Here is a 24,834-nt window from a genome sequence, read left to right on the forward strand (position 1 = left end):
CATCTCGTTCAATTTCTCATACAAATTTTTCAATAGGGTCGCCCAATAAAAGTTAGTTTTGTCTTTCACAGTATTTGCTACTGTGTTCTTCAACGTCACCACCACGTGAAATCTGGTGGAGGTGCTTTTCGTTCATGTACCGGACGCCCCCGACAAGCCCTGATTCAAGCCCGGACCGCAAAGAGAACACTAACGTAGTCCCGGAGCATCGAGCAAGCCGCCGTCTTCAACAGTTGCCCCCGGAGCACGGACTTCTACCTGAGAATACCAAGAAGATTGTGGACAAGGCAACCCCAATGGCAGCCCCAGCGTCCCCCATCGTGCTGCAGCAGCCCAGGGAACCTCCGACGTTCCGCGGATCAACATTCGAGGACCCGGAAACCTGGCTTGAGACGTATGAGAGGCTCGCTATGTTTAACAGTTGGGACAGTGACGACAAGCTGCGGCATGTCTATTTCGCACTGGAGCACGCCGCCAGGACCTGGTTCGAGAATCGAGAAGCCACCTTAACGACGTGGGGCCTGTTCCGAAGCGGCTTCTTGCAAACGTTTACAAGCGTCGTGCGAAAAGAGCGAGCCCAAGCACTACTAGAAACCAGAGTGCAGCTGCCAAACGAGACGATCGCGATCTTCACGGAGGAGATGGCCCGTCTTTTCCGGCACGCCGACCCGGAAATGTCAAAGCAGAAAAAAGTCCGCTTCCTGATGCGGGGCGTCAACCAAGAACTTTTCGCAGGAGTTATTCGTAACCCGCCGAAGACCGTAGCTGAGTTTTCTGCAGAGGCATCGACGATCGAGAAAACTCTGGAGATGCGCACCCGGCAATATAACCGCCAGGGGCTCACGCCGCAGTACGCCATCCAAGGACTGGATTCCAGCGGCCTTCAAGAGAACATCAGGGCCATTGTGCGCGAAGAACTGCGTCGCAGTTCGTCACAGCCCCAAGTGGCTTCGATCCCCGACATCGTGAAAAAAGAGGTGCACCGATCGCTTGGAGTTCCCGAGCAGCAACCGCAGCCCCAGCCAGAAGCGATGACATACGCCGCCGTCGCACGCCGTCAAGGTCCCCCTCCGCGATCACGCCAGGGCCCTGCAACGACGCAATTCCGTCGTCCGCCACCGCCGTCGCCGCCAGCACGCCCACCCGTCGCCCAGCGCACCTACGCAAGGAAGACGGACATTTGGCGAACCCCTGACCACCGCCCGCTCTGCTATCACTGCGGAGAAGCCGGCCATGTGTATCGCCGATGCCCATACCGGGAGATGGGACTGCGAGGTTTCGCCGTCAACGCTCCGCGCCCGCAGCAAGATGAACGCCCTCGCGACATCGCCGACTACCTCGCCGCTACTCAGTGGAGCTCTCGACGACCGTCGCGTTCGCCATAGCCAGGCCGCTACCTCTCGCCGCATCGCCGACCATACACTGGCCCGCCCGGGGCCGGTCAGCGAGCCCATATCCGGAAAACTAAAAGTAGCAACCGATGAAGGTGCGGTTGCTGTTCGTCGAACTGACAAAGATCCTCCGCCGCCGATGAAGACAACAAAGAAACCATCTCGACGACCTAATGACGACACGCCGCCATCCCGACGAAGTCAGGAAGCCAAGACTACACCGACGAAAGACGGCTTGATGACGCGACGTTCCAGCTTCCGTTCAACACGACGCAGCCGTGATCCGACGACAAGACCCAACTGCAACGCCAGACAAAGAACCACCGACCTCGACGTACTTCTCGACGGCCACGCAGTCACTGCCTTAGTCGACACAGGGGCCGATTACTCCGTAATGAGTGGACACATCGCCGCCCAGTTGATGAAGGTTAAGACTGCATGGGAGGGCCCCCAAATTCGGACCGCTGGAAGACACCTCATTACGCCGGCTGGAATCTGCACGGCAAGAATTACCGTTCATGACCGGACTTACCCTGCTACCTTCGTTATCCTCCAACAGTGTTCACGAGACGTCATTCTCGGCATGGACTTCCTGAACCAACGTGGCGCAATCATAGACCTGAAGTCAAAATCGATAACACTGTCGGAAGATCAAGCGATACCGCCGGGGAGCTTTCGTAGTCACCACGCCTTGAGTGTTCTCGAAGATGAAGTGAGCATCCCGCCTCGCTCGAGCATTGTTATTTCGGTCGGCACCGAAACACCCGCTGACGTAGAAGGCGTCATCGAAGGCGACCAACGTCTACTGCTAGACCGTGAAATTTGCGTCGCACGAGGGATCGCTCGACTGGATGGAGGGAAAACTGAAGTGTTGCTGACAAATTTCGGCCAAGAGTTCAAGCACATCAACAAGGGCACGACGATCGCGTACATCGAGGAAATTCTGGAAACCAGTAATGCGTTTGTCCTCTCGGATTCCGCCGCATCTACCCCGACGACGATGGTTCCCGAACCAGACTACGACAATAATCCAAGGCTCCCCGTGATTAAGCAACAGCAGCTCAGAAGTCTGCTCCAACGATACAAAGGCTGCTTTTCGACGTCATCGAGGATTCGACAAACACCAGTCGCCAAGCATCGCATAATCACCGAGGAGTAGGCTCGACCACTTCACCGGAGCCCTTACCGAGTTTCGCCGCGAGAACGTGCAGCTATAAGAGAACAAGTCGACGAAATGCTGCGCAACGACATCATCCAGCCGTCGAAAAGCCCGTGGGCATCCCCTGTTGTCCTGGTAAAGAAAAAGGACGGAAGCCTACGTTTCTGCGTCGATTATCGTCGTCTGAACAAGATCACGAAGAAGGACGTATACCCCCTCCCACGAATAGACGATGCATTGGATCGGCTTTGCAACGCTAAATACTTCTCGTCGATGGACCTCAAGTCTGGCTATTGGCATATAGAAGTCGACGAAAGAGATCGCGAAAAGACGGCCTTCATCACCCCAGACGGCCTCTACGAGTTCAAGGTTATGCCATTCAGACTGTGCTCGGCGCCTGCAACGTTCCAGCGCGTCATGGACACGGTGTTAGCAGGATTGAAGTGGCAAACCTGTCTCGTTTATTTGGATGACGTCGTCGTCTTCGCTGGAAATGTCGACGATCACCTCAGGCGGCTTGCGACAGTACTAGAGGTCATCAAATCGTCAGGGCTTATTCTGAAGCCGGAAAAATGCCGCTTCGCTTATGATGAGCTTCTGTTCCTAGGCCACGTAATCAGCAAATCTGGTGTCCGTCCAGACCCGCAAAAGACAGCTGCCACCGCACAGTTCCCGCAACCCATCAACAAGAAGGCAGTGCGTAGATTCCTTGGCATGTGTGCCTACTAGAGGCGCTTTGTCAAGAACTTTTCACGCATCGCCGAGCCTTTGACACGTCTAACTAAATGTGATGTTGACTTCAAGTGGGAAACGCCGCAGGCCGACGCATTTGAAGAACTCAAACGACGCATGCAGTCGCCGCCGGTACTTGCGCTCTTCGACGAGTACGCCGATACAGAAATCCATACTGACGCTAGTAGCCTAGGCCTCGGTGCCGTTCTAGTTCAGAGAAGAAACGGAGTCGAACAGGTGATAGCTTACGCTAGCCGGTCGCTCTCAAAAGCGGAAGGCAACTATTCTACGACCGAAAGGAATGCCTGGGGGGGGGGGGGGGGGGGGCGTTTCCAGCGCTCGTTCCGCTCGGACGTGTTTTTCCGTAGCTCCGGATTTTCGCCCCGTTTGCTGGTTGTTTTCGAACTCTGTTGTTTATGGACCGCTTTCGCGGTTCGTAATTACTACTGGCGCCTATCTACAAGGTCCGTCGTCATCTACACCCTCCTGCTGCGTCGTCCAACTCGAGTTCTTGTGCGGCTTCGCGAGTGCGAGTGCTCCCGCGGCACTCGCCGCGTCGGCGCGGAGCATCCAAGCTGCTGTCCGCTGCGTCGAGGGAGCGGAACATTACCGATGCAACTGCCATCCAAGCCAGGAACGTCTCCTTCTTGGGGACAAGTGCAACGTGTGAAGGCGGTACCCTGAGGATGGATACCACCAACATGGAGCAGAACAGCCCTGCTGTCGTGGCGCACACCTCAGCCAAGAGAACGAAGGAAGCTACTGGCCTCCCATCGGATGAAAATGTAGCTCCAGCAGCCCCGAAAAGACCTGGCTCATCACAAGGCCTGCCCGCACGACCGACACGCACGTCTCCTGAGTCGCCAACGACATCGTGGTACAAAGTGGTTATGAAGCCTCGTGCTAGATATAACATGTCCACTCTGCACAACCGTATCATTCAAGCGGCCCTGGACGCCTGCCTCGAGACTTCCCGATTTCAAGGTTTTGCTCTACACAAACCCACTAATACGGTCTCAGTATGGGTGTCTGCTATGGCACTAGTTTATAAACTCGAAGAACTGCAACAAATACAAGTCTCGGAAGAGTGTGTCCTTCCCGTCCAGGCGTACCTCGCCAGTGGTACATATTTAAGACGCTACGTGGTTAATGGCGTTGGCCTTGACGAAGAACCCGAGAGGCTCCTGCAGGAACTATCGTGTCCCACACACAAGGTCGCGGCTTCTCGCTACCTAGGCAGCGGTCGTGCGTGCCTAATCACGCTTCAAGGTCCTAATACCCCACCTGAACGTATCCTGTATTACGGCTGCGTACTGCGCCCCCGTCCGTTCAAGCCTTCCGTAGTGTACTGCTACTCTTGCTTTAGACAGGGACACATGAAATCATCCTGCCCCTACCCACCTAAGGACAACACCATGGAGCCTGAACCGTCGGCATCGTTTAGATGCGGCCTATGCCAAACAAACGATCATGACATCACTTCCACGACGTGTCCTACGATGTTGAAGGCCACCAAGAAGGCTCGACAACGCCATTCTCGACAGCCAGCAAGGACCCCTCGAGATTCATCAATGAAACAAGTCCCTGTGTACAACCGTTACACCGTTCTAGCCTCGCTGGAAGAGGACGCTAACCAGGTGACAAAAGCAAGTACAGCGACAAGTGATGCTGCCACTCGTACCTATAGCGCAGCTGTTAGGTCCTCCACTTCACGACCGCAACGGGCATCACAATCGATAGAAGACACGCCGCTTCCTTTGGCAGACGAAGAGTTCGAGATCGACGCTCACCTGGCCAACCTTGAAAAGGAAATCCAACGTCTCAAGGAACGCCGTACGGTGCTCCAGCATCGTCATGACGGAGCGCGGCCGTCGCATTCGCCGTCGACGTCTAGTCCTGCTCATATGGCTAACCCGGCATCTGTGTCGAAGCCTCTTTCACCCCAGGAACTCCTGCCGCAACAGCTCCAGCATCTCACCTCGGTTCTACTGGCCAATCTTAATCTATGATGGCTGCTACGTCTGCAAGTGTGCCAGAAGGCATCTTACAGTGGAACTGTCGCGGCATCGCGGGGAAGGTCGGAGAGCTGCGTCAGCGTCTCAGATATGGGAAGCTGCGTGTTTTGGCTCTACTGCTTCAAGAATCCAATGGTCTGCCACCCATTCCAGGATTTGGGGCATACTCATCGCCTTCAATGTTGGGTCGCAGGAGTGCTACGCCTGATGTCCCTCCAGGAAAAGCTGCAGCGTATGTAAGATGCACTCTTCATCAGACTCGCGTTGATCTTTCACGGTGGTGTACTCTATGGCACGAAGTCGTGGCCATATTGGTTCGTCTCCAACGCACGGACGTTATCATCGTTTCATACTATGCCCGCCAGTACAGCGGTCGTGCGGCTCGGTTGTGTCTCGGCTGGCTGGCGCACCTACGACAGAAACATCCTGGTTGCCCCATTATGGTCGCAGGAGATCTTAACGCGCACCACACCACATGGGGATACGCTATTTCCACTGCGCGTGGTACATGTGTGCTGGACACATTTATGGACGCCCAATTCACTCTGCTTAATAATGTGTCAGTGCCTACTCGTCGGCGAGACCACCCTCGCGCGCCGCCACACTCACCGGACTTATCTCGGTGGCTAGGAAGGACGACCGTCTCGTGGTCATGTGAACCCGACTGCTGGGGTAGCGACCATCATCTGATTCACCTTGGCTTATCTTCGGGAGGAACAGGCCGCCTCCGCCGACTATGTCGAGTGGTGGACTGGCGATCGATACAGCGCGGTATCAGAAAGCAATGTATCCAACTTCATGGTGGACCCATCCGATTGTCTTAAGGCGGCATTAGTTGAGGCGACACGTACTTCGTGGGTTGATGAATCGCGAACCGCTCCTGATTTGCAAATTCTGCGTCTCTGGGCGTCGCGCCGCCAAGCAGAACTTGTATCAGAACGGGACCCTGCATCAAATACCCTTCGCTTAGAGGCCCAACGCCTTACTGCAGTAGCTCGGTGCCATGAACACCGCTTAGAACGTGGCCGCTGGATGGACTGGTGCTCTTCTCTCGGACCTTCGTCGTCCAATGCCTCCATTTGGCGCACCTTCCGAGTAATGGAACGTGGTCGACGCCCTCCAGAGCCCGCAGCCTGCGCCCTGTTAGTATCGGGCCAGACACCAGTAGTATTCGCAGAAACTGTCGCCCACACCTTTTTTCCGGCTTTGGACACAGCACCGCCTCCCTTCGTTGTTCAAAACTGCCTTCCCTCGGACGCAGGCACGCCGCCTACGCTCTCTGACATCGAGGGTATACAAGCTGCCTTCACTATGGCGGAATTTTTAGCGGCAATCGACCTGTCGAAGCCATGCAAGGCACCAGGACCGGATGGCATACCGTATGAACTTTATAAAAACATAGAAGGCAAGGTTCTCGAAGTGCTGTTGGGGGCCATAAACGAAGCTTGGGCTACAGGAGTCATTCCCGATTCTTTGCGGCATGCAGAAATGGTCCCTATTCCCAAACCCGGAAAACCCCAAGATAATATCGCTCATATGCGCCCAATAGCACTAACCTCAACGTTAGGCAAGCTGATGGAGCGTATGCTCGCGACACGTATTACATGGTGGCTCGAGCGGTACTCATGGTATCATCCTGGCCAAATCGGGTTCCGTTCTCATCTAGGCGCAGAGGATGGCCTTGCGTACCTATCTTCTATGGTTCTCATCGGAGGCCGCTCCCGAAGAATTCGCACGATTTTGGCAATGGGTATTCGTAAAGCATACGACCATGTGAGTCACGAAGCGATTGTCGGAATTCTCCATTGGCTTCAGTTCCCTAGCCGTGTCAGCACATTCGTCGAAGCCTTCCTGTGCGCTCGCACCTTCTCCATTCGCCTGGCTGGCCAAGCAGCAGGTCAGTTCGTCGCACATCGGGGTGTCCCACAAGGATCTGTGCTCGCACCCGTCCTTTTCAATATTGCTCTCCTTCCACTAGCCTGGAAGCTAGCCACGATACATAACGCACAGTACATAATGTACGCAGATGACATCACTGTCTGGTCAGTTGATCCTCAAATCTGCCACCAAGAACAAGCCCTCCAAGAGGCCCTAAATATGACGCACAACTGGTGTGCTCAGATAGGCCTTGACATTTCCAAGGACAAGACGACGTACATGTCAGTAGCGAACAAGTATGGGCGCCGTCTACTGGCCCTCCGGCCTCTTCAGTTAACTATGGATCAGCAACCATTACACGAGGCTTCAACTCTCCGTGTACTCGGCCTTGAAATGGATTGCTCCGGATCTGCGGGACCATGGGTCAAGAATGCAAAGCAACAGGCTGCAGAAACGATACAGTTGATACGTCGGATTGCGAAGAAATCTGGCGGAGCGAGCACCAACATGGCTCGCCTTCTTGTCCGTTCTGTATTGCAACCACGACTCGTCTACAGAGCCCAGTTTCATCATCTCACGAAGGCACAAAGGGCTCGCCTTGAGGCCATTAATAACGAAGCTATGCGGGCCATAACGGGACTACCACATCTCACTCCGTTGCCAACCCTACAGGCTGAGTCCCAACTCAACACTATTGACGAACTCGTACACCAACGTCGATGCGCGCGCGCCCTAAAGCCATCATATTTCGGCTCGGCTGCTTCACTGGCCCGGTACATGGGACACGAAATAGACAATCCAGCATCTACGAGACCCGATGTAGCTCCGTGGAAACGGGTACAATTAAGTAACAATAAGCCTCTTGGTCATCTGTATAGCCCGGTTCCTCGTCAGGCTAATGCCCATGTTTCCCACTTTCACCGTGCCGATCGCAATCAAGGCGATGCGACTCTTGTAGCATACACTGATGCCAGTGTTAATGGCACCATAATTCACACAGCTCTCGTGTGTCCATTGATACCAGAGGCAGGCCAAACGTGCTCGTACGTTGCCCATCCTGCACCACCGGCCTACCTTGCCGAGCTTGCTGCCATACGACACGGCTTGGCCGCGTTGCTACCTACTGTTCAAGATGCTCGATACTCTGAACTCATCATTCGCACAGACTCGACTCAAGCCATCCACGACATACGTAGGGTATCTCGGTCCACTCTATTGTCAGATAGCATTCACTGTCTTGCTGCCACTACGAATATCCTCATACGCGTCCAGTGGGTGCCTCGAACAGCCCTGCCGGGTCTCCTTGAAGCAGATATGGCAACCCACCCACAGATTACAACATACCCACTTCCACATTTCCCTGAAGACGCCTGTTGACGACTGATCCGGGAAAAGGAAAACCTCCGACGTACCACACGAGCTCTCATACCTCCGTGTGGGTCAGACCTCCCTGGTGGGTTAACCCGCCGAGAGGAGGTTACGTTAAGGAGGCTACGTGGCGGGGTCGCGCTCACCCCGTCTGTGACCGCTCTCTGGACACAACAATACCATGGTCCTTATGGCTCATCGTGCCTATATTGCAACACAGGAATCCAAAATGTGACAGTGACACACCTATTATGGACGTCCCCAAGACTTCATCTAAGCCGTCTCCGCCATCTCCGGGCAACAGGCCTCCGGCCTGGCCGCCCACCCGACCTTGACCGTTGGATTCATGGACCCCATCATCGTTGCCTCCTAGATTTTTTGCACGAGTCGAACCTATTCGTGTATTTCTAACATCTTTTGTATTATGCCTAAGGGCATGCTTTCGAATTAAAAATAAAAAAAGGAATGCCTCGCCATCCTTTGGGCTCTGGCTAAATTTCGCCCTTTTCTTTATGGCAGGCCATTCAAAGTCGTCAGTGACCATAACGCGTTGTGTTAGCTAGCGAATATAAAGGATCCTTCAGGACGACTGGCGCGGTGGAGCCTCAGACTACAAGAATACGACATAACTGTAACCTACAAGTCCGGACGAAAACACTCCGATGCCGATTGCCTATCACGCTCACCCATTGACCCGCCGCCGCAAGATGACGATAATGACGACGCCTTCCTTGGAATTATAAGTGCGGAAGACTTCGCTGAACAGCAACGGGCAGACCCGGAGCTAAAAGGCCTCATCGAATATTTGGAAGGGCACACCGACGTTGTCCCCAGGGCATTTGAGCGCGGATTACCTTCCTTCACGCTTCAAAACAATCTACTCGTGAAGAAGAACTTCTCACCAGTCCGTGCCAATTACCTTCTTGTTGTCCCGTCAGGACTTCGTCCAGAAGTATTGCATGCCCTACATGACGATCCGACCGCTGAACACCACGGAATTTCCCGGACACTAACGAGGATACAAGAAAAGTATTATTGGCCGCGCCTGACCGCCGACGTCGCCCGTTATGTCAGAACATGCCGAGACTGTCAGCGACTCAAGACACCGCCGACAAGGCCAGCCGGATTACTACAGCCAATCGAGCCTCTTTGCCGACCATTCCAGCAGATCGGAATGGACTTGCTGGGACCCTTTCCGACGTCAATAACCGGAAATAAGTGGATCGTCGTGGCGACGGACTACCTCACCCGCTTCGCTGAAACAAAAGCACTGCCGAAAGGTAGCGCAGCCGAAGTGGCGAAATTCTATGTCAAAAACATCCTGCTGTGACATGGCGCCCCAGAAGTCCTCATCGCCGACAGAGGAACGGCCTTTACAGCGGAGCTCACCCATTCTGAAATACAGTCAGACAAGCCACAGGAGGACAACGGCCTACCACCCGCAGCCGAATGGTCTTACGGAGCGGCTGAATAAGACCCTCGCCGACATGCTAGCGATGTACGTCGACGTCGAACACAAGACCTGGGATGCCGTCCTGCCGTACGTAACATTCGCTTACAACACGGCGGTGCAAGAAACAACACAGATCACGCCGTTCAAGCTGGTCTACGGCAGGAACCCGACGACGACGCTCGACGCCATGCTGCCGCACGTCACTGACGAGGAGAACTTTGACGTCGCTACCTATCTCCAGCGCGCCGAAGAAGCCCGACAGCTCGCCCGCCTGCGGATCAAGAACCAGCAGAGGACCGACAGCCGACACTACAACCTCCGACGACGCTTCGTCGAGTACCAGCCCGGCGACAGTGTTTGGGTGTGGACCCCGATACGCCGACGAGGACTCAGTGAAAAACTACTGCGACGATATTTCGAACCCTACAAGGTCATCCGACGTATTGGCGCACTGGACCATGAGGTCGTGCCAGACGGCATTTCGCATTCACAGCGACGCCGCGCACGATCTGAAGTGGTCCACGTGGTGCGTCTTAAACCCTTTTACGGACGGTGACGAACTTCCTTATTTTGTTGTTTTCTTTGCTAGGAGTGCTTTTCTTTTATTACTTTCGTTTGTTTGCAGCATCGGGTCGATGGTTTTTAAGAGGGAGGTATTGACACGTGTACTTATATTTAACGGGCGAGCACGTTTCGCCGCCGAACAAATGTTATCGGACAGCGCGGGACGCGTCTGCATGTATCCGAAGTTTCTGGAAAGTTATCGCTGCTTGTATCCGCTGTCTGTTGTCGCCGAACCTTGTGTTATCTGATTTCATCGCGTGACTCGAATGTTGTAGAACTTTGTGGAAGGCATGCGGGTCCCAACGATTAGTCTGGAACATTCGATGACTGCTGTTTAAAAGCCGACGCACTTGACCCGCAGATCAGATTTTCGAAGATCGCCGACCGTGTTCGCCGCTATCGTTGTGCTATAAGTTTAGCCTGTTTTTGTAGGGACAGGTTCGCCCAATAAAAGTATTTGCTACTGTGTTCTTCAACGTCACCACCACGTGACAATATGAACTAAACAAAGATATGACAGAGTTTTAAAGGTACATGCGCATCAAGGAATTCTTTTTCTACAGCACAGACGTAGGACAACCGGATAGATACTCTCTCAGACCACCTTGCATGTGGACGCCGAAAGCTGAGCAGTGCACATACCTTGATTTATATGTAAAGGTAACCTCAAAGAAAATTCTAGAGTCAACGTTGCATTGCCGGAAACTTGACAATTGGTCGCCTGCTTAGCACCAAATTCCTAAAGAACTCGCGGACCGAAACAAATTATATTGTAATAAGACCAGCGGACAAAGGTGGCAGCATCGTAATTTGGCCTATAGAAAAGTTCTAAAATGACGCCTCCAAGCAACTCGGCAACCACACCCATTACAGGAAGCTCGACTCTAACCAACTGCAGACTACAGCAATCTTGTGCAAAGCACAATAACGGAGCTTCTGTCCAGGGAACTAATCGCGCAACCTTAATATCGTTTCAAGATGCCCAAGAACAAAAAAGCCAGTCACCTTTAACGTCTTCCAAAAGTGCATAAGGTTCCCGTAAAAGAATTACAGCAGGAAACCAAAGTCGGCCTATGGTATCTCAAACAACACACCTACGGAATCACCATCTAAATTCTTAAATCGGCATGTGCAAAAAAATCGCCACCACCCTCTCATATTTTGTTCAAGACACTCCCCACTTTCTTCGAAATATCGACGGCATTAACGTTCACAAAATATTTCCGATCGCGCTATTCTAGTCACTTAAGACGTTCCTGCCCTTTACTCTAACATGCCCATGAGTGGACAAATTGAAGCCGTATCGAAATGCCTCGCAGTCAATCGCAACGCGCACGCACGTTCAGTTTACCTGTGACTCCTTAGGATAGTCCTCAGGCTCAACTATGTCGAATTCGAGTCTATTCACTACCTGCAAACTTTCGGCACCAGCATGGTGTGACGAGTGGGGCGTTTGTGCAGGACGACTGGACAAAGAAGAAAAGGAAGAGGGCGCGGTGGTGAGCGGGGGGGTGGCGGAGCGGCACGCGAGGAGAGCGCACGCTGTGGTTCAGAATTGGACGGCTCGGCAGAACGATCACGGGCCGCTGACGACCTGGTGGGACCTGTTCCAGAAGCGATTGAGATGGCTACCAATCCGTCGTGATCGCACAGCCGGGCAGCCCTAGCACGAGCGGAAAACGGTCCGCATTGGTAGCTGTGACTGTGGTCCCGCCTGAGAGCCACTGCCGAAACTGAACAGTGCTGCAGTTCACGTGGCTGCCAGCAGCTCTTCCGGCCCTGTTACGCTGGCAGGAACCCGCAGAGCTCGCCGTAAACACGCCTATCACACTTCTCGAACCCAGAGTGGTGAGCGACCTTTTCGTGCTCTTTCCCGGTGCCGGGGCATGGCAGCACCAGTAGACGACACGGCTGCGGGCATTCGGAGTACCGAGAGGACATTGTCGTGAACTGCGCGTGAGTTAATCGCCCGTCGGATGAGAGCCGACACTTCACGACAGCGAACGTTACCGCGTAGACCTGGACCACTACGATACAACCACAAAGCCTGCTCTAGACTTGTTTACGTTTTGTGTGTATTCTTGTTTTGTATGTATGTAAATGCTCTTCGCACTCGGCCATAGAAGGGATATAGACAATGTCAGTTCTCCTTGCCTTTCTCGCTCTGTATTGAGCCCTGGGACCACGAACCCCCGTTTGTATCACTGTCATATGTAACAGGCGTGCGGCGCAGAAGGAAAGGAAGAGGACGATGTACACCTATCGGTCCGAACGGCACGAGACCCCGTGGTGCGAACCCGAGCTGTGATCGAGAGAGAAGCGGCGGTGAGCTGGCATTATTGACGTGGTTCTGGGCCAAGCAGGTCGTTGCGTCAGCATCGCACTGGCGGCGGAAGCCATGGAGGTTCGGTCAAGTCCCTGGCGCTGGTGGGCCAGGTTGTGGCCGTCGACGTCGGCAACGTTTGAGCGAGGCTCCTTAGACTTGCTGCAGCATCTCACGGCAGTCCCGGGCACTCCAGGAAGGATCCCCCTTCAGACGCCGCACGTACGATAGCCCCCGGGGCGTCTCGTCGGCACTCGGAGAAGTAGCGGTGGAATCCCGAGTTAGGCCTAGCTGGTGAGGCCATGGTGCCACATCATCGACGGAGTTCGGGACACCGGCATCAGAGACGGGGTCGGTGAGAACACCGACTATGGTCAAGATCTGACACGCACCGGACTCGGAGGATACATGCGGCGTCAAAAGTATGTAAGAACGCTCCTTTCTGTTAGTGCGCAGTCATAGGCTAGGGTTGTCTGACTTTCGAGTGGAAAGCACCGAGGACTGACGCGACTGGCAGTGAGGACATATATTGCCATTGTGAAAGGGACACTAAAGGCAAATGTTAAGTCAAGCTAAAGTGATAAATTAGCGTTCTAGAGTCTCTAAGGCGTCAATGTTTTCGCGAAGAGAGGCTTAATACTCAAGCAATTGAGATAAATGCAAGACGTGATTAGAGGCTCCTCCGGAACTTTCAAGAACTTTCCCGATGACGAAAGCACTCCTCAGTTGGATTTTGTCAATAGTACTCAAGCACTCGTTGCAAAAAAATTCTTGTATTGTGTTATGATATGAAATAAAATGCTACCTGTCCAAATCTATTTCCCTTGTAGAGAAAAGAACTAATTGAAATTACCCTTGACAGCTACGCAAGCGGTCGAGAGGTTTCGTTTTCACTCGACTCTACAGTACCACGCTTTCGCGTTTCAGTATTTTCGTTGTTGCGCAGTGCTGCGATGGTTTTGCTGGCTCGCGAAACTTGCACTAACTGCAAGCAGCAGAGAATTCAGCTTCCACGTGAAGTCGTGGGATACCTGAACGGTGTACGCCACTTGGCCAAAAAGCAGCTGGAGCGGCGAATCCGCCGCTCTGACTTTATCTGTGTTGGCTCGGTACCACCGTCTCTCGGGCGCCATTTTACTCACCCACGTCACCAAAGGGCAGTGTTAGCGGGTGCAACATCACAACTCCCCCCGGTTGGGTGGCGGGAGATTTAAAATGTGAAAAAGGTATTCGGACCCTTCAGATACAATTTTCTCGTAAACTAAGTAAACTTGGCACGAAACAAGCGTTGCGAAGTTTCTGGAATGATATTTAAACAGTCCATGTCGACTTAGTATTAGCCTTTAGTGTCCGCTTCGTAGGTTGTATAGGTGCTGGCATTTCTTTGTGGTGTTTTAGTTTAGCTGAGTTTTATTTTGGGTTTTGAGTGTAATTAAAATTGTTGTGCTGCCCTGCGTCTCCCAACCTCAGCTCTCGTGGCATCGGCACGCCCAGAGATCGGTGACGTACGACAATCACATTTGGCGAGCTTTCCAGGATTGGCTTGAACCATCCAGAGCCAATGCTCATGCACGAAGGGGAGACACAGAAACCGACAAACTGTACAGACTAGGCGGAAATCTAGGTCTGAAAGACACAGCGCTAAGAGAATGGGTGGAGGTGGAGCGTGCTAGACTGCGCGATAAGAGAATAGAGGAACGCAGTGCAGCGAAATGTCCCTGCAGTAGAAACTGCTAGAGTAAGATCAGAAAGTCCGCGAACTTGAGCTCAAACTTCAGGAGAGTTGTTGTAACGCACAGGCTTCCGAGGCCGCCGCACAGGCTAGCCCGAGTCCGCCCGTGACGACACCCGTTTGTAGTCCGCACCGAGAAATCGCAACATTTAATTAATGCAGAGATGACCTAGAACTTTGCTGCAACGTTTTGAACGTGTCGCAAAGTGCCAAGAATGGCAGCCATAGAAATGGGTGCTCTTACTGAGTCTTTGCATGACCGGAGAAGCACTAACGGTCATTGGTCGTCTTTATCCTTATGCTGCCCTGGACTATAACCAGCTCAAGACCGCACTCTTGCAGCGTTTTCGGTGCACTTCGGAGGGATACCGTGATAAGTTTCGCCAAGCCAGTCCTGAAGACAATAAGGCTGCTATGCATTACTCCTCCAGGCTGGCCAGCCATTTCGATCACTGGGTCGAATTGCAAAAGGCGGAGAAAAGTTATGACAGCCATAGTGAAATGTTTCTTACTGAGCCATTCGTTAAGGGCTGCTCTCCAGAACTACGGGTGTTCTTGAAGGAAGGGAGCTGCCTAACGCTGAAGAGTTGCTCCCAGATTGCGGCCATCTTCATGGAAGCCAGGATGTTACAAAACCTGAGCCAGGGGGGGACTACCAAGACAACGGTTGCATCTGCATCAAAGACGGAGTCAGGCATGAAGACGGCTCGAGATGGCGAGCCTTGTTTCCAATGCGACAAAGCGGGAAATAGGGCTGATGACGAATTGAGTCGCAGACAAAAAGAAGTTGCTCAGCACATCAGCACATGGGTTCCAAGATCGGTCACAAGGCGATATTTGGCCAACCTGTAACGTGGACAGGAGAGAATCCTCCTGCATGGTGTTGTTAGACAAATCGCAGGATGAGCCGACAGATAATGGTTACCTCGAGATGCCGAAAGCATACCGGTAGTCAGCGCAACATTTTGTTGGCATGTTTCAGCTAATGACCAAATTGTTGACATGCCTGTGGCAAAAGGGTCCCTGGGAAACTGTCTCGCCAGAGTATTGCGTGACAATGGATGCAACACTGTTGTCGTGCGGCCGTCATTGGTTCCCAAGAAAAAAATTTGCGGTACCCACAGGCCGGTAGTCCTATTGGACCGCACGCTGCGTTGTCTACCGGAAGCTATGGTATTCCTAGATACGCCATTTTTCGTGGGAGAGGTTCGGGCTAGGTGCATGCGGGAAGCCAATAATGACGTTGTGCTTCGATATATAAAAGGAACAGTGTCACTGGACGATCCGAATCATGGGCAAACATATACAGCATAGATTGACGGAAAAGACGGCGTCAAGTTGGAGGTAACGTCCTATGACAAGAATAACGGCATGGAAGGAGATGCGCTCTCTGTTGGCCCCGTGTCAAGAACCCCTCAGTAGAAGCGGTGCACAACGGAAAAAAATGCGATAACGCACATTGACTACGGAACAGACACTTGAAAGTAAAGACCCCGAATCGGGAACTCCAGCCTCCGAAAGCGGCAGCTAAAGCTTCCTGGAACGAGTGCGTTCAACAAAACTCAATGGTTACCGACAACAGCTTCCACCTTCCGCTGAATCAGACACAACCCCGTTGATATGGCCCAGCGGACGTACAGGCTACAACCAACAAGTACAGCTGGAAGAAAGAATCTACACTCACTTTTCAGAGCGAACTGACCTATAAACGACCCACGTGGATTTACAGGAGCGATGTGTTTTGTGGGCACAGGCATATAGTCACGCTCATCAGCCTTACTACAAGAGCTGAGCACGCCTCTCCCCAATCTCAAGGGCGAACTAATGCCTAGAGCGACTTACATGCGAAGACACCACACTAACGTATCAAAACCCTAAAAATTAACACCCCTCACATGAGCCGAGACGCGCTCTCTGAAGAGCTGCGTGCAGTGTATGCCTTGAATTTTTTTAGTGCGGTCCCAAGTAATTGCTTGTGTGTGATATGTGCTCAAGTTTTTGCCATTATGCCGCCTCCGGACACAAACTCGCGACACAACGTACTGAAAGTGGGGGGGGGGGGGGTTGACGATTGGGGAAGTTGCGCGGGACGAGATGACGAGGCAGAAAAGAAAGAGCGCGGGGGGAGGCACGCGAGGAGAGTTCGCTCTATGGTTCGGAATTGGATGGCTCGGCAGAACGATCACGGCACGGCGACGACCTGGTGGGCCTTGTTCCGGAAACGATTGAGACGGCTACCGCTTCATCTCGATTGCACAGCCGGGCAGCCCAAGCACGAGCGGCTACTGCTAACCGTCCGCATTGGTGGCCGTGCCTGCGGTCCCGCCTGAGAGCCGCCACCGAGCCCAAACAGTGCGGCAGTTTGCGTAGCCGTAGTTGTGACAGAAAGACGTCACGGCCACGCCCCTGTTCGTACCTAGAACAGCGCGCGTTTGGGAATAAAGCCATTCCTATTCCTGCTATCTGAGTAGCGTCTCTATGCATGCTACAACAAGTGGCGACGAAGATGGGATCGGAAACTTAGGCCGAGATTGCGCAGGACAAGAAGAATGGCGAAGTTCTTGGATTTCGAGCCTTTCGTCGATGATGGCAAAGAAGATTTCATGTCTTATGTTGAAAGATTTGACCTCTACTGGAAAGTGACCCAAAACAAGGATGACAGCCTGAAGAAGTCTGCCTTTATAACGGCCATTGGTAAACGCCCCTACAAAACGCTGAAGGACCTGTTGCTACCAGGGAAGCCAGAAGACAAATCATTCAATGAAATCGTCGCAGTCCTGAGGGAACACTACTCTCCGGGAAGCAAAGTTATCGCCGAAAGGTTCAAGTTTAATCGCCGCTACCAGATGGAAGGTGAGACAATTTCTGCATTTGCCGTGGAACTACGCCATATGGCAGCAAGATGCGATTTTGGGCCGTTTGTGGACGATGCTCTTCGAGACAGGTTCGTGGCTGGCCTCAGCGACGCTTCGATTCAAGCCAGCCTTCTGAAGAAAAAGGAGCTAAGCTTCGAAACTGCGTATGACCTAGCCAGAAGCGCGGAACTGGCTGCGAAAGAATCCAGAGGCTTCCGCCCAGCCTCTGACAAGACTTTTCTCGACGAAGACGTCCACGTCATTCAGAAGGGTCAACAAAGACAAAAGGCGAGGACTTCCGCGGGTCTTGCTCTTGTTACTGACGTTACTAACTCTTGTTACCGATGTGCGGAGCAACACGATGCGGGAGACTGTCCATATCGAAAGGCAAGGTGTCATTATTGCAAAATGACCGGTCATCTGGCTCGGGCGTGCAAGAAAAAAAAACGAGAAGCGGTTAATGCATTCAACGACAACGACGAAGAAGTTGAAGAGTTACAGCTTTTTCACGTTCAGCAAAGTGGACCGACGACTCGACCTTACCGAGTGCAAGTGCACATCGCAGGCACGCAGGTGGAGATGCAGATCGACACAGGAGCCGCTGTCTCGATTATTAGCGAGAGCGTGTTTTCGTCCCTGTCTTGTTCACGGCCACCAGTCAAAAAAGGACTGCAACTTAGAACGTACGGAGGCGCACCACTGGAAATTGTAGGGCAAGCGGAAGTGCCTGTGGTCTACTGAGAACAACGCAAGACGTTGCCTGTCGTGGTTGTACCTGGAAGGAAGCCATCGCTACTTGGACGTGACGGGCTCGCAGAACTGAAGATTGACTGGAGGAGCGTATTCACGGTGCAGACAGACGGAATGGTGGAGGAGCTGCTACGCAAGTATAGCGATGTCTTTTCTACGGAGGTAGGACTAATAAAGGGACACAAGGCACAGCTGGTCCTAAAGGAAGACGCCAGACCAGTTTTCTGCAAGGCTCGACCGGTTCCCTCTTCCCTGCGGACAGCAGTCGAAGAAGAAATTCGACAGCTCGAACGGAACGGGGTCCTGGTTCCCGTGGCACAAAGCGACTGAGCTACACCAGTGGTCGTCGTCCCCAAGGCAGACAAGAAGGTGACGCTGTGTGGAGACTTCAAAATTACCTTAAATCCTTGCATAATGACGGAGCATTATCCAATACCCTTAGTCGAAGACATCTTTGCAGTAATTGCGGAAGGCAAGGTCTTCAAGGTATTAGACCTGACCACTGCGTACCATGAAATAGAAGTGCACCCTGACTCTCAAAAACTGTTGACGCTTAACACGCACATCGGCTTATTTCAGTGCCGCCGTATGCCATACGGAATTTCCAGTGCCCCAGCCATATTCCAGTCGGTGATGGATCAAGTATTAAAAGGCGTGAAGGGCGTTGCCTGCTATCTCGATGATGTCCTCATCACGGGAGCGTCCGAAATGGAATGTTTCCAACGCGTTGAAGCAGTCCTCGCTCGGTTTCGGGAGCATGGCGTTCGGCTCAAGCAAGAGAAATGTAAGCTTTTCAAAGACTCTGTCACCTATCTGGGGCATATTATTAGCGCAAGTGGAATTAAGCCATGCACGGAAAAGGTTGAAGCTGTTAGGAATGCGCCAGCTCCAAGGAATGAATCGGAACTAAGAGCGTAATCGTAATCGGAACTAAGAGCGTAATCGGAACCTTGACATGCTATCTTTTTACTCCAAGTTCATCCCCAACATGTCCACACAGCTGAAACCCGTATATCAATTACTGAAGGGAACTCGGCAGTGGCAGTGGCCCAAAGACGCTGAAGAGTGTTTCCAGAGGAGCAAGCGTTGGTTGACGAGTGACAGTGTCCTAACCTTCTACAATCCGGAGAAGTCAATAGGCCTTGTAGCAGACGCGTCTGCATACGGATTGGGGGCGGTGCTCTTCCATGAAAAACCGATAGCCTACGCTTCGCGAACACTCAGTAAAGCAGAGACTGGGTACTCCCAAATAGAAAAAGAAGCGCTTGCCGTGGTGTTCGCTATCAAACAATTTCATAAATATATTTATGGACGAGAGTTCCCTATATACTCTGATCACCTGCCGTTAAATGGCTTACTCGGACACAACAAGCCCATTCCAGCACTATCAGCTGCCCGAATGCAGCGCTGGATGCTGCTACTAGCGGCCTACCGTTACAAATGGGTATATAGGAAAGGGAAGGCTCTCGCTAATGCAGACGCATTATCGCGGCTTCCGCTAAAGAACAAAGCTGACGTCAGTGACTACGTGCAGTTTTTCTCGGCAACAGACGAACTGCCCTTATCAGCTGAAGATATTCGGAAAGCAACAAAGAAGGACCCAGTCCTATCGAAGGTCCACTTCTTCACATTAAATGGATGGCCAGCAAAAGTTGCCGATGAAAATTTAGCACCGTACTTTACTAGACGCCATGAACTATCGTTGGATCGAGACTGCGTGACCTGGGGCAATCGCGTAATTGTGCCACTTGCGCTCGTTACGCCGGTTTTAAAATTGCTGCACGAAGGACATCCAGGCGCGACTAGAATGAAAATGCTTGCGAGGAGCCATGTGTGGTGGCCTCAGCAAACTTCGGACATAGAAGACACTGTCCAGAGCTGTGCAGTCTGTCAATTTAGGCAAAACACGCCGTCCCAGGTAGACTTCACTCCTTGGGCTCGTGCACGCAAAAGATGGGAAACAGTGCACTTGGACTTCGGTTTTGCAAACTCATGATGGTTACTAGTTCTGATAGATGCTTATTCCAAATGGGCAGAAGTTGTGTGCATGAAAACAACTACAGCGGAAGCAACTGTGCAAGAGCTGCGAAGAATATTTGCGGGCTTCGGTCTACCGGAAATGATCGTCACAGACAATGGACCGCAATTCTCGTCTGCTCAGTTCTCTACATTCCTTGCCTTTAATGGCATACGCCACCTCACTTCTCCGCCTTATCATCCTGCTTCGAATGGGGCGGCGGAGCGACTTGTGCAAACCGTCAAGAAAAGCCTACTAAAGCAAATTTGAGAACACAAAAAGCATGGCAAGTCTATGCAGCATTGTGTCGATCAGTTTTTATTTTCGTACAGGAACACGCCCTGCGCATCGACTGGGATTACGCCCGCTCAGTTTTTTTTGACGTGGGCCCCAAGAACACGTCTTAGCCTCCTGCACCTGTAGCTGAGTAACCGGTTGAAGAACGAATCGCGCCATCCCACTTTTGTCCGCTCAAGGTCAACGTGGCGCGAGTTCACAGCAGGTGACGAGGTGCGAGTGAAAGGAACTCGCCCGGGCGACCCTCTTTGGTTAGCAGGCACGATCACGCGCCGTATTAGTCCTGTCACGTATACAGTGCGGGTGAATAACGAAGAACGTTTTGTGCATGCCGACCATATCGTTTCAGCTAAGCGCCCGGGTTACCAGCCAGCCAGAAGCTCGCATTCAGTCCTACAACTTCCAGGACGGCTCGATCAAGCAGACCCCATGGCGGCCCGAGAAATGACAGCCCTTCCAAGCGGTCCACAGGGCGACGATCAGACACTGCAAAACCAATCTTCACATGAGCCCCCAGCATCGGGGCGCCTTGAAGATCACCAGGCGCCGAGACCTTGGAGCAGGTTCCAGTGCAGTCTATCCTGAAACCTTAAGGCGTAGTACACGAACACGCAAGCAACCAGATAGATGCGGATACAATTAAAAAGAAAATTAAAGCTGGCAGAAGTGTTGTGACAGAATCACGTCACGGCCACGCCCTTGTTCGTACCTAGATAAACAGCGCGCGTTTGGGAATAAAGCCATTCCTATTCCTGCTATCTGAGTAGCGTCTGTATGCATGCTACAACAGCTGTCAGCTGTGCGTCCGGCTCTGTTACACTGGCAGGAACCCGCAGAGCTCGCCGCCAACGGCCCTGTCACACTCCTCAAGCCCATAGCGGTGAACGTCCTCTTCGCCCTTTTTCCCGGTGCCGGGGCGTGGCAACTCCACTAGGCGACACGGCTGTGGGCATTCAGAGTACCGTGAGCCCACCGCCGGGGGAACTGCGCGTGAGTTAGTCGCCCATCTGGTGAGAGCGGAAACTTCACGACAATGAACGTTACCGCGTAGGCACGGGAGACTAAAATAGAACCGCGAATCCTTCTCTAGACTTGTTTAAGTGCTGTATGTATTGTTGTGTTTTGTGTATATGTGAATGCTCTGCGCACCCGGGAATAGAAGGGATATAGAGAAAGTCAGTTCTCCATGTGGTTGTCGCTGTGTGTTGAGCCCTGGGCCCACAAACCCCCGTTTGTATCACACGTGGGAACACCATTAGCTCCCACGTATGCCAACATTTACAAAGGACAGCTGGAAGCAAAGCCGATAAAATCATACCCTTTGAAATTTTACACCTATCTGAGTTACATTGACGCCATACTTATAATATGGGAAAACGGCACAAGTGCGTTAACCGACCTAATCAGTCATTTCAACCGCTTTCACTCGAGCGGTAAAGTTGTAGCAACTGTCCGTCACTAAGTTGTCCTGGAATCGCGGAATTGCAGTTTACCTCGCCTTGCCTTGCCAAGGGGGTTATTGCCCCTGATCGTTCTTGGAATTGAGGTGGCTGGCCGACGAGGGCGCCACAGCAGCCACTTGGCCAACCTGAATTTACTTTTGAGTAAAGCCAGTTGATTCTCCCTTCTAAACGTGTAAGAAGCTGTCACAAGCTCCCAAAAAGTGGGGACCCTGGACATCTATGCTTTTTACGAACAAAGGCCATGAACGATGCTGCTCTTACTCCTGCTGACAGAGACGACGCCACGATTAAGTTTCCTGTCATCTTCGCAAAGCTTCAGCTTCCCAGCTTCTGGCCCGAGAATCCCCGAGTGTGTTTTATACAAGAAGATGACAGTTTTCAACTCCGGTGAATTGCTTCACAGGCATCAAAGTACCTGAACATCGTCGCCGCGCTACCCTCCGACATCACCGATGCCAAAAACAACTAGCTAGCGCCTACACCTTCCGCCACAGCATACGAAGACCTGAAACGCGGGTTCCTGCAGCTCTTCGAGCCATCGCAACGAAGTACGCTCCAACAGCTGCTCTACGAGGAACTACGTGGCCAATGACCGTCAATACTGCTGTACTGGTTCCGTCAGTTACTAGGTAAGCACTCCGCAAGCGAGAGCCCGCTTCCAATTTTGCGCGAGCTGTTTTTGCAACGCCTCCCACAGTCGGCACTCATGGTACTGACAGGTGTCGATGAGATAAGTCTCCATCGGCTAGCTGCACTCACTGACCGCATATGCGGCAGCTCGTCTTCGGCACAGCTACCTATCGCCGCTGCAAGAGTCTCAGAGCCAGGAGACTGACTCTCGGGCAAGGAGGAAACAGTCGATCTCCTTACCATTGCACTGGAAAAGCTGACGCCTAGAGCCAATACTGACGACCAACTTCGGCGCTACCATTCGGCTTCACAATCTCGCAGTGCACTTAGAGACTCGCCGCGGCATTTGAGCTGGTATCAGCGTCGCTTTCGAGAACAAGCAAGTCGCTGCACTCAGCTTTGTTGGTTCACGGGAAACGCACCGTCGAATCGTAACGATAGCATGCGACGTCTACCTACGAGCAAGCCACCTATTTTTCCTTGTGGGCTTCACTAGCGGCAGAGCCTACTCGTCGACACCAGAGCCGACCTGTCTATCGTACCCGCCAAGGCCGTAGATCGCCAACGCGGCAAGTCAACAACCACGCTCCACGCAGTGAACACTGGCATCTCGTCGTATTGGTTCTGCTCAATAATCATAGACACCGGACTCCAACGCTTGCACAGATGGGTGTTTGCGACATAGACGTCAGCTTTGCCATACTGATAGCGGACTTCTTCAACCATTTAAACCTAGGTGTGAGTATTCGCGATTGGCTCCTAAAGGATAACGTCAAATACCTCGATGTACATGGCCTGCAGTGCAGCCTCACTTCATCGTGCATCCGTACGTTTTAGTACTCAATGGGCTACAACATACTTGCTGTGTACCCAAAACTTACGAAGCCCCAAAACAATGCGCTGCCCGTGAAACACAAGGTGAAGCATCATATCACCACCACCAGCCTACCAGTCGCCGCCCGCCCAGGGAGGCTTGCTGGACAGAGGTTCGAAGTCGCCCGCCATGACTTCGAACACATGCATCAACTCGGCGTTATTTGTCCTTCCAGCAATTGGTCTTCACCTCTCTATTTTGTTGCAAAGCAGGACAGTGGCGAGTGGCGGCCTCGTGGTGATTGCCGAGCTTTGAATGTCGTCACTACTCCGGATCAATATCCCTTTCCCCACTTGCATGGCTACGGCGCTCATCTCGCAGGAACCAAAACATACAGCATGATCGAGTTGATGAGCGCGTAACGAAATTGCTGTCGAACACAGTGACACTCCAAAGACAGCAATTAGTACTCCATTTGGCCTATTTAGCCATAACGTGGTTCACGACCGCAGTGTTGCTGACTCATCCGATGCCCGACGCCCCAACTCGCCTTATGGCAGATGTATCGACCACGACAGTGGATGCAGTACTGCAGCAGCAGGATGGCAGACTGGAAGCTGCTGGGCTATTTCTCAAAGCGCGTCAATCCCACGGAAACTCGCAACAGCACCTTTGGGAGTGAGATGTTGACCATATGTTGCCCTGCCAAGCATTTTCGTTTTTTAAGGCTAGAGCTTTTACATTATGACTAAGCAAAAGCCGCTAACCTTCATTTTCAAGAGCAACAGTTCCTAATACTCATAACTTGAGCTTCGGCCACTTTCCTTTATCTCCAAATTTTCTACGGACATCCGCCATATCTCTGGCACCAAAAATCAGGCATCTGACGCACTGTCGCGGATTGTCCCTGTGTCTGCTGGCCCTCTGGATTTTCATGCTCTAGCCTCCAGCCAGCAAAACGACCACAAGCTGCATGAGTTGCTGAGAGAAGGCTCGTCACTCCAGCTTGCAGAGGTGCCGCTTCCCTACACTACAACATTGGTCACATGCGACACATCGCAGGCACCTCCTTGTCCCTTTGTGCCCCATCAGTTTCGGGGACCAATATTTGATTCACTGCGCGGGCTAAACTATCCCGGCATCAGAGCGACACAGAGGCCTATCACAGACCAGTTCGTCTGGTCAGCGATCGGCCAAACTATTTATTTATTTATTTATTTCAGAATACTGCAGGCCAACAGTTATGGCCCATGCAGGAGGGGCTATACAAGGAATGGAAATACACTGCTACATAAAAAGAAAAAGAAAGAAAGAAGGGCAGATTGCCGCTAATAAACAAGCAGAAAAATGTGTATGTACATATTTATACATATATCCACGTATACGCACATAT

The 24,834-nt window shown here is 52.3% G+C and overlaps 2 protein-coding genes across 3 annotated transcripts in view; both read left to right on the forward strand.

The window, feature by feature from the left end:
• LOC129386005 (chymotrypsinogen B-like) overlaps positions 1-24,834 on the forward strand; it is a 717,527-nt gene that overhangs the window by 537,746 nt on the left and 154,947 nt on the right. The window lies entirely within an intron of this gene.
• LOC140219440 (uncharacterized) lies at positions 17,165-21,468 on the forward strand. Its single transcript, XM_072289233.1, has 2 exons — positions 17,165-17,758; positions 21,361-21,468. Exons 1-2 carry the CDS (start codon positions 17,165-17,167, stop codon positions 21,466-21,468), a joined length of 702 nt encoding a protein of 233 aa, XP_072145334.1.

This window comes from Dermacentor andersoni, chromosome 7 (assembly GCF_023375885.2).
Source record: "Dermacentor andersoni chromosome 7, qqDerAnde1_hic_scaffold, whole genome shotgun sequence".
NCBI lineage: Eukaryota > Metazoa > Arthropoda > Arachnida > Ixodida > Ixodidae > Dermacentor > Dermacentor andersoni.

Excerpts from the sequence above, each read along its gene's own strand:
- LOC140219440 (XM_072289233.1), top strand. The coding sequence starts at position 17,165 with ATGGCGAAGTTCTTGGATTTCGAGCCTTTCGTCGATGATGGCAAAGAA. Across the intron at positions 17,759-21,360 it reads AGGGTCAACAAAGACAAAAG|GAACCCGCAGAGCTCGCCGC; the intron begins GCGAGGACTTCC and ends TTACACTGGCAG.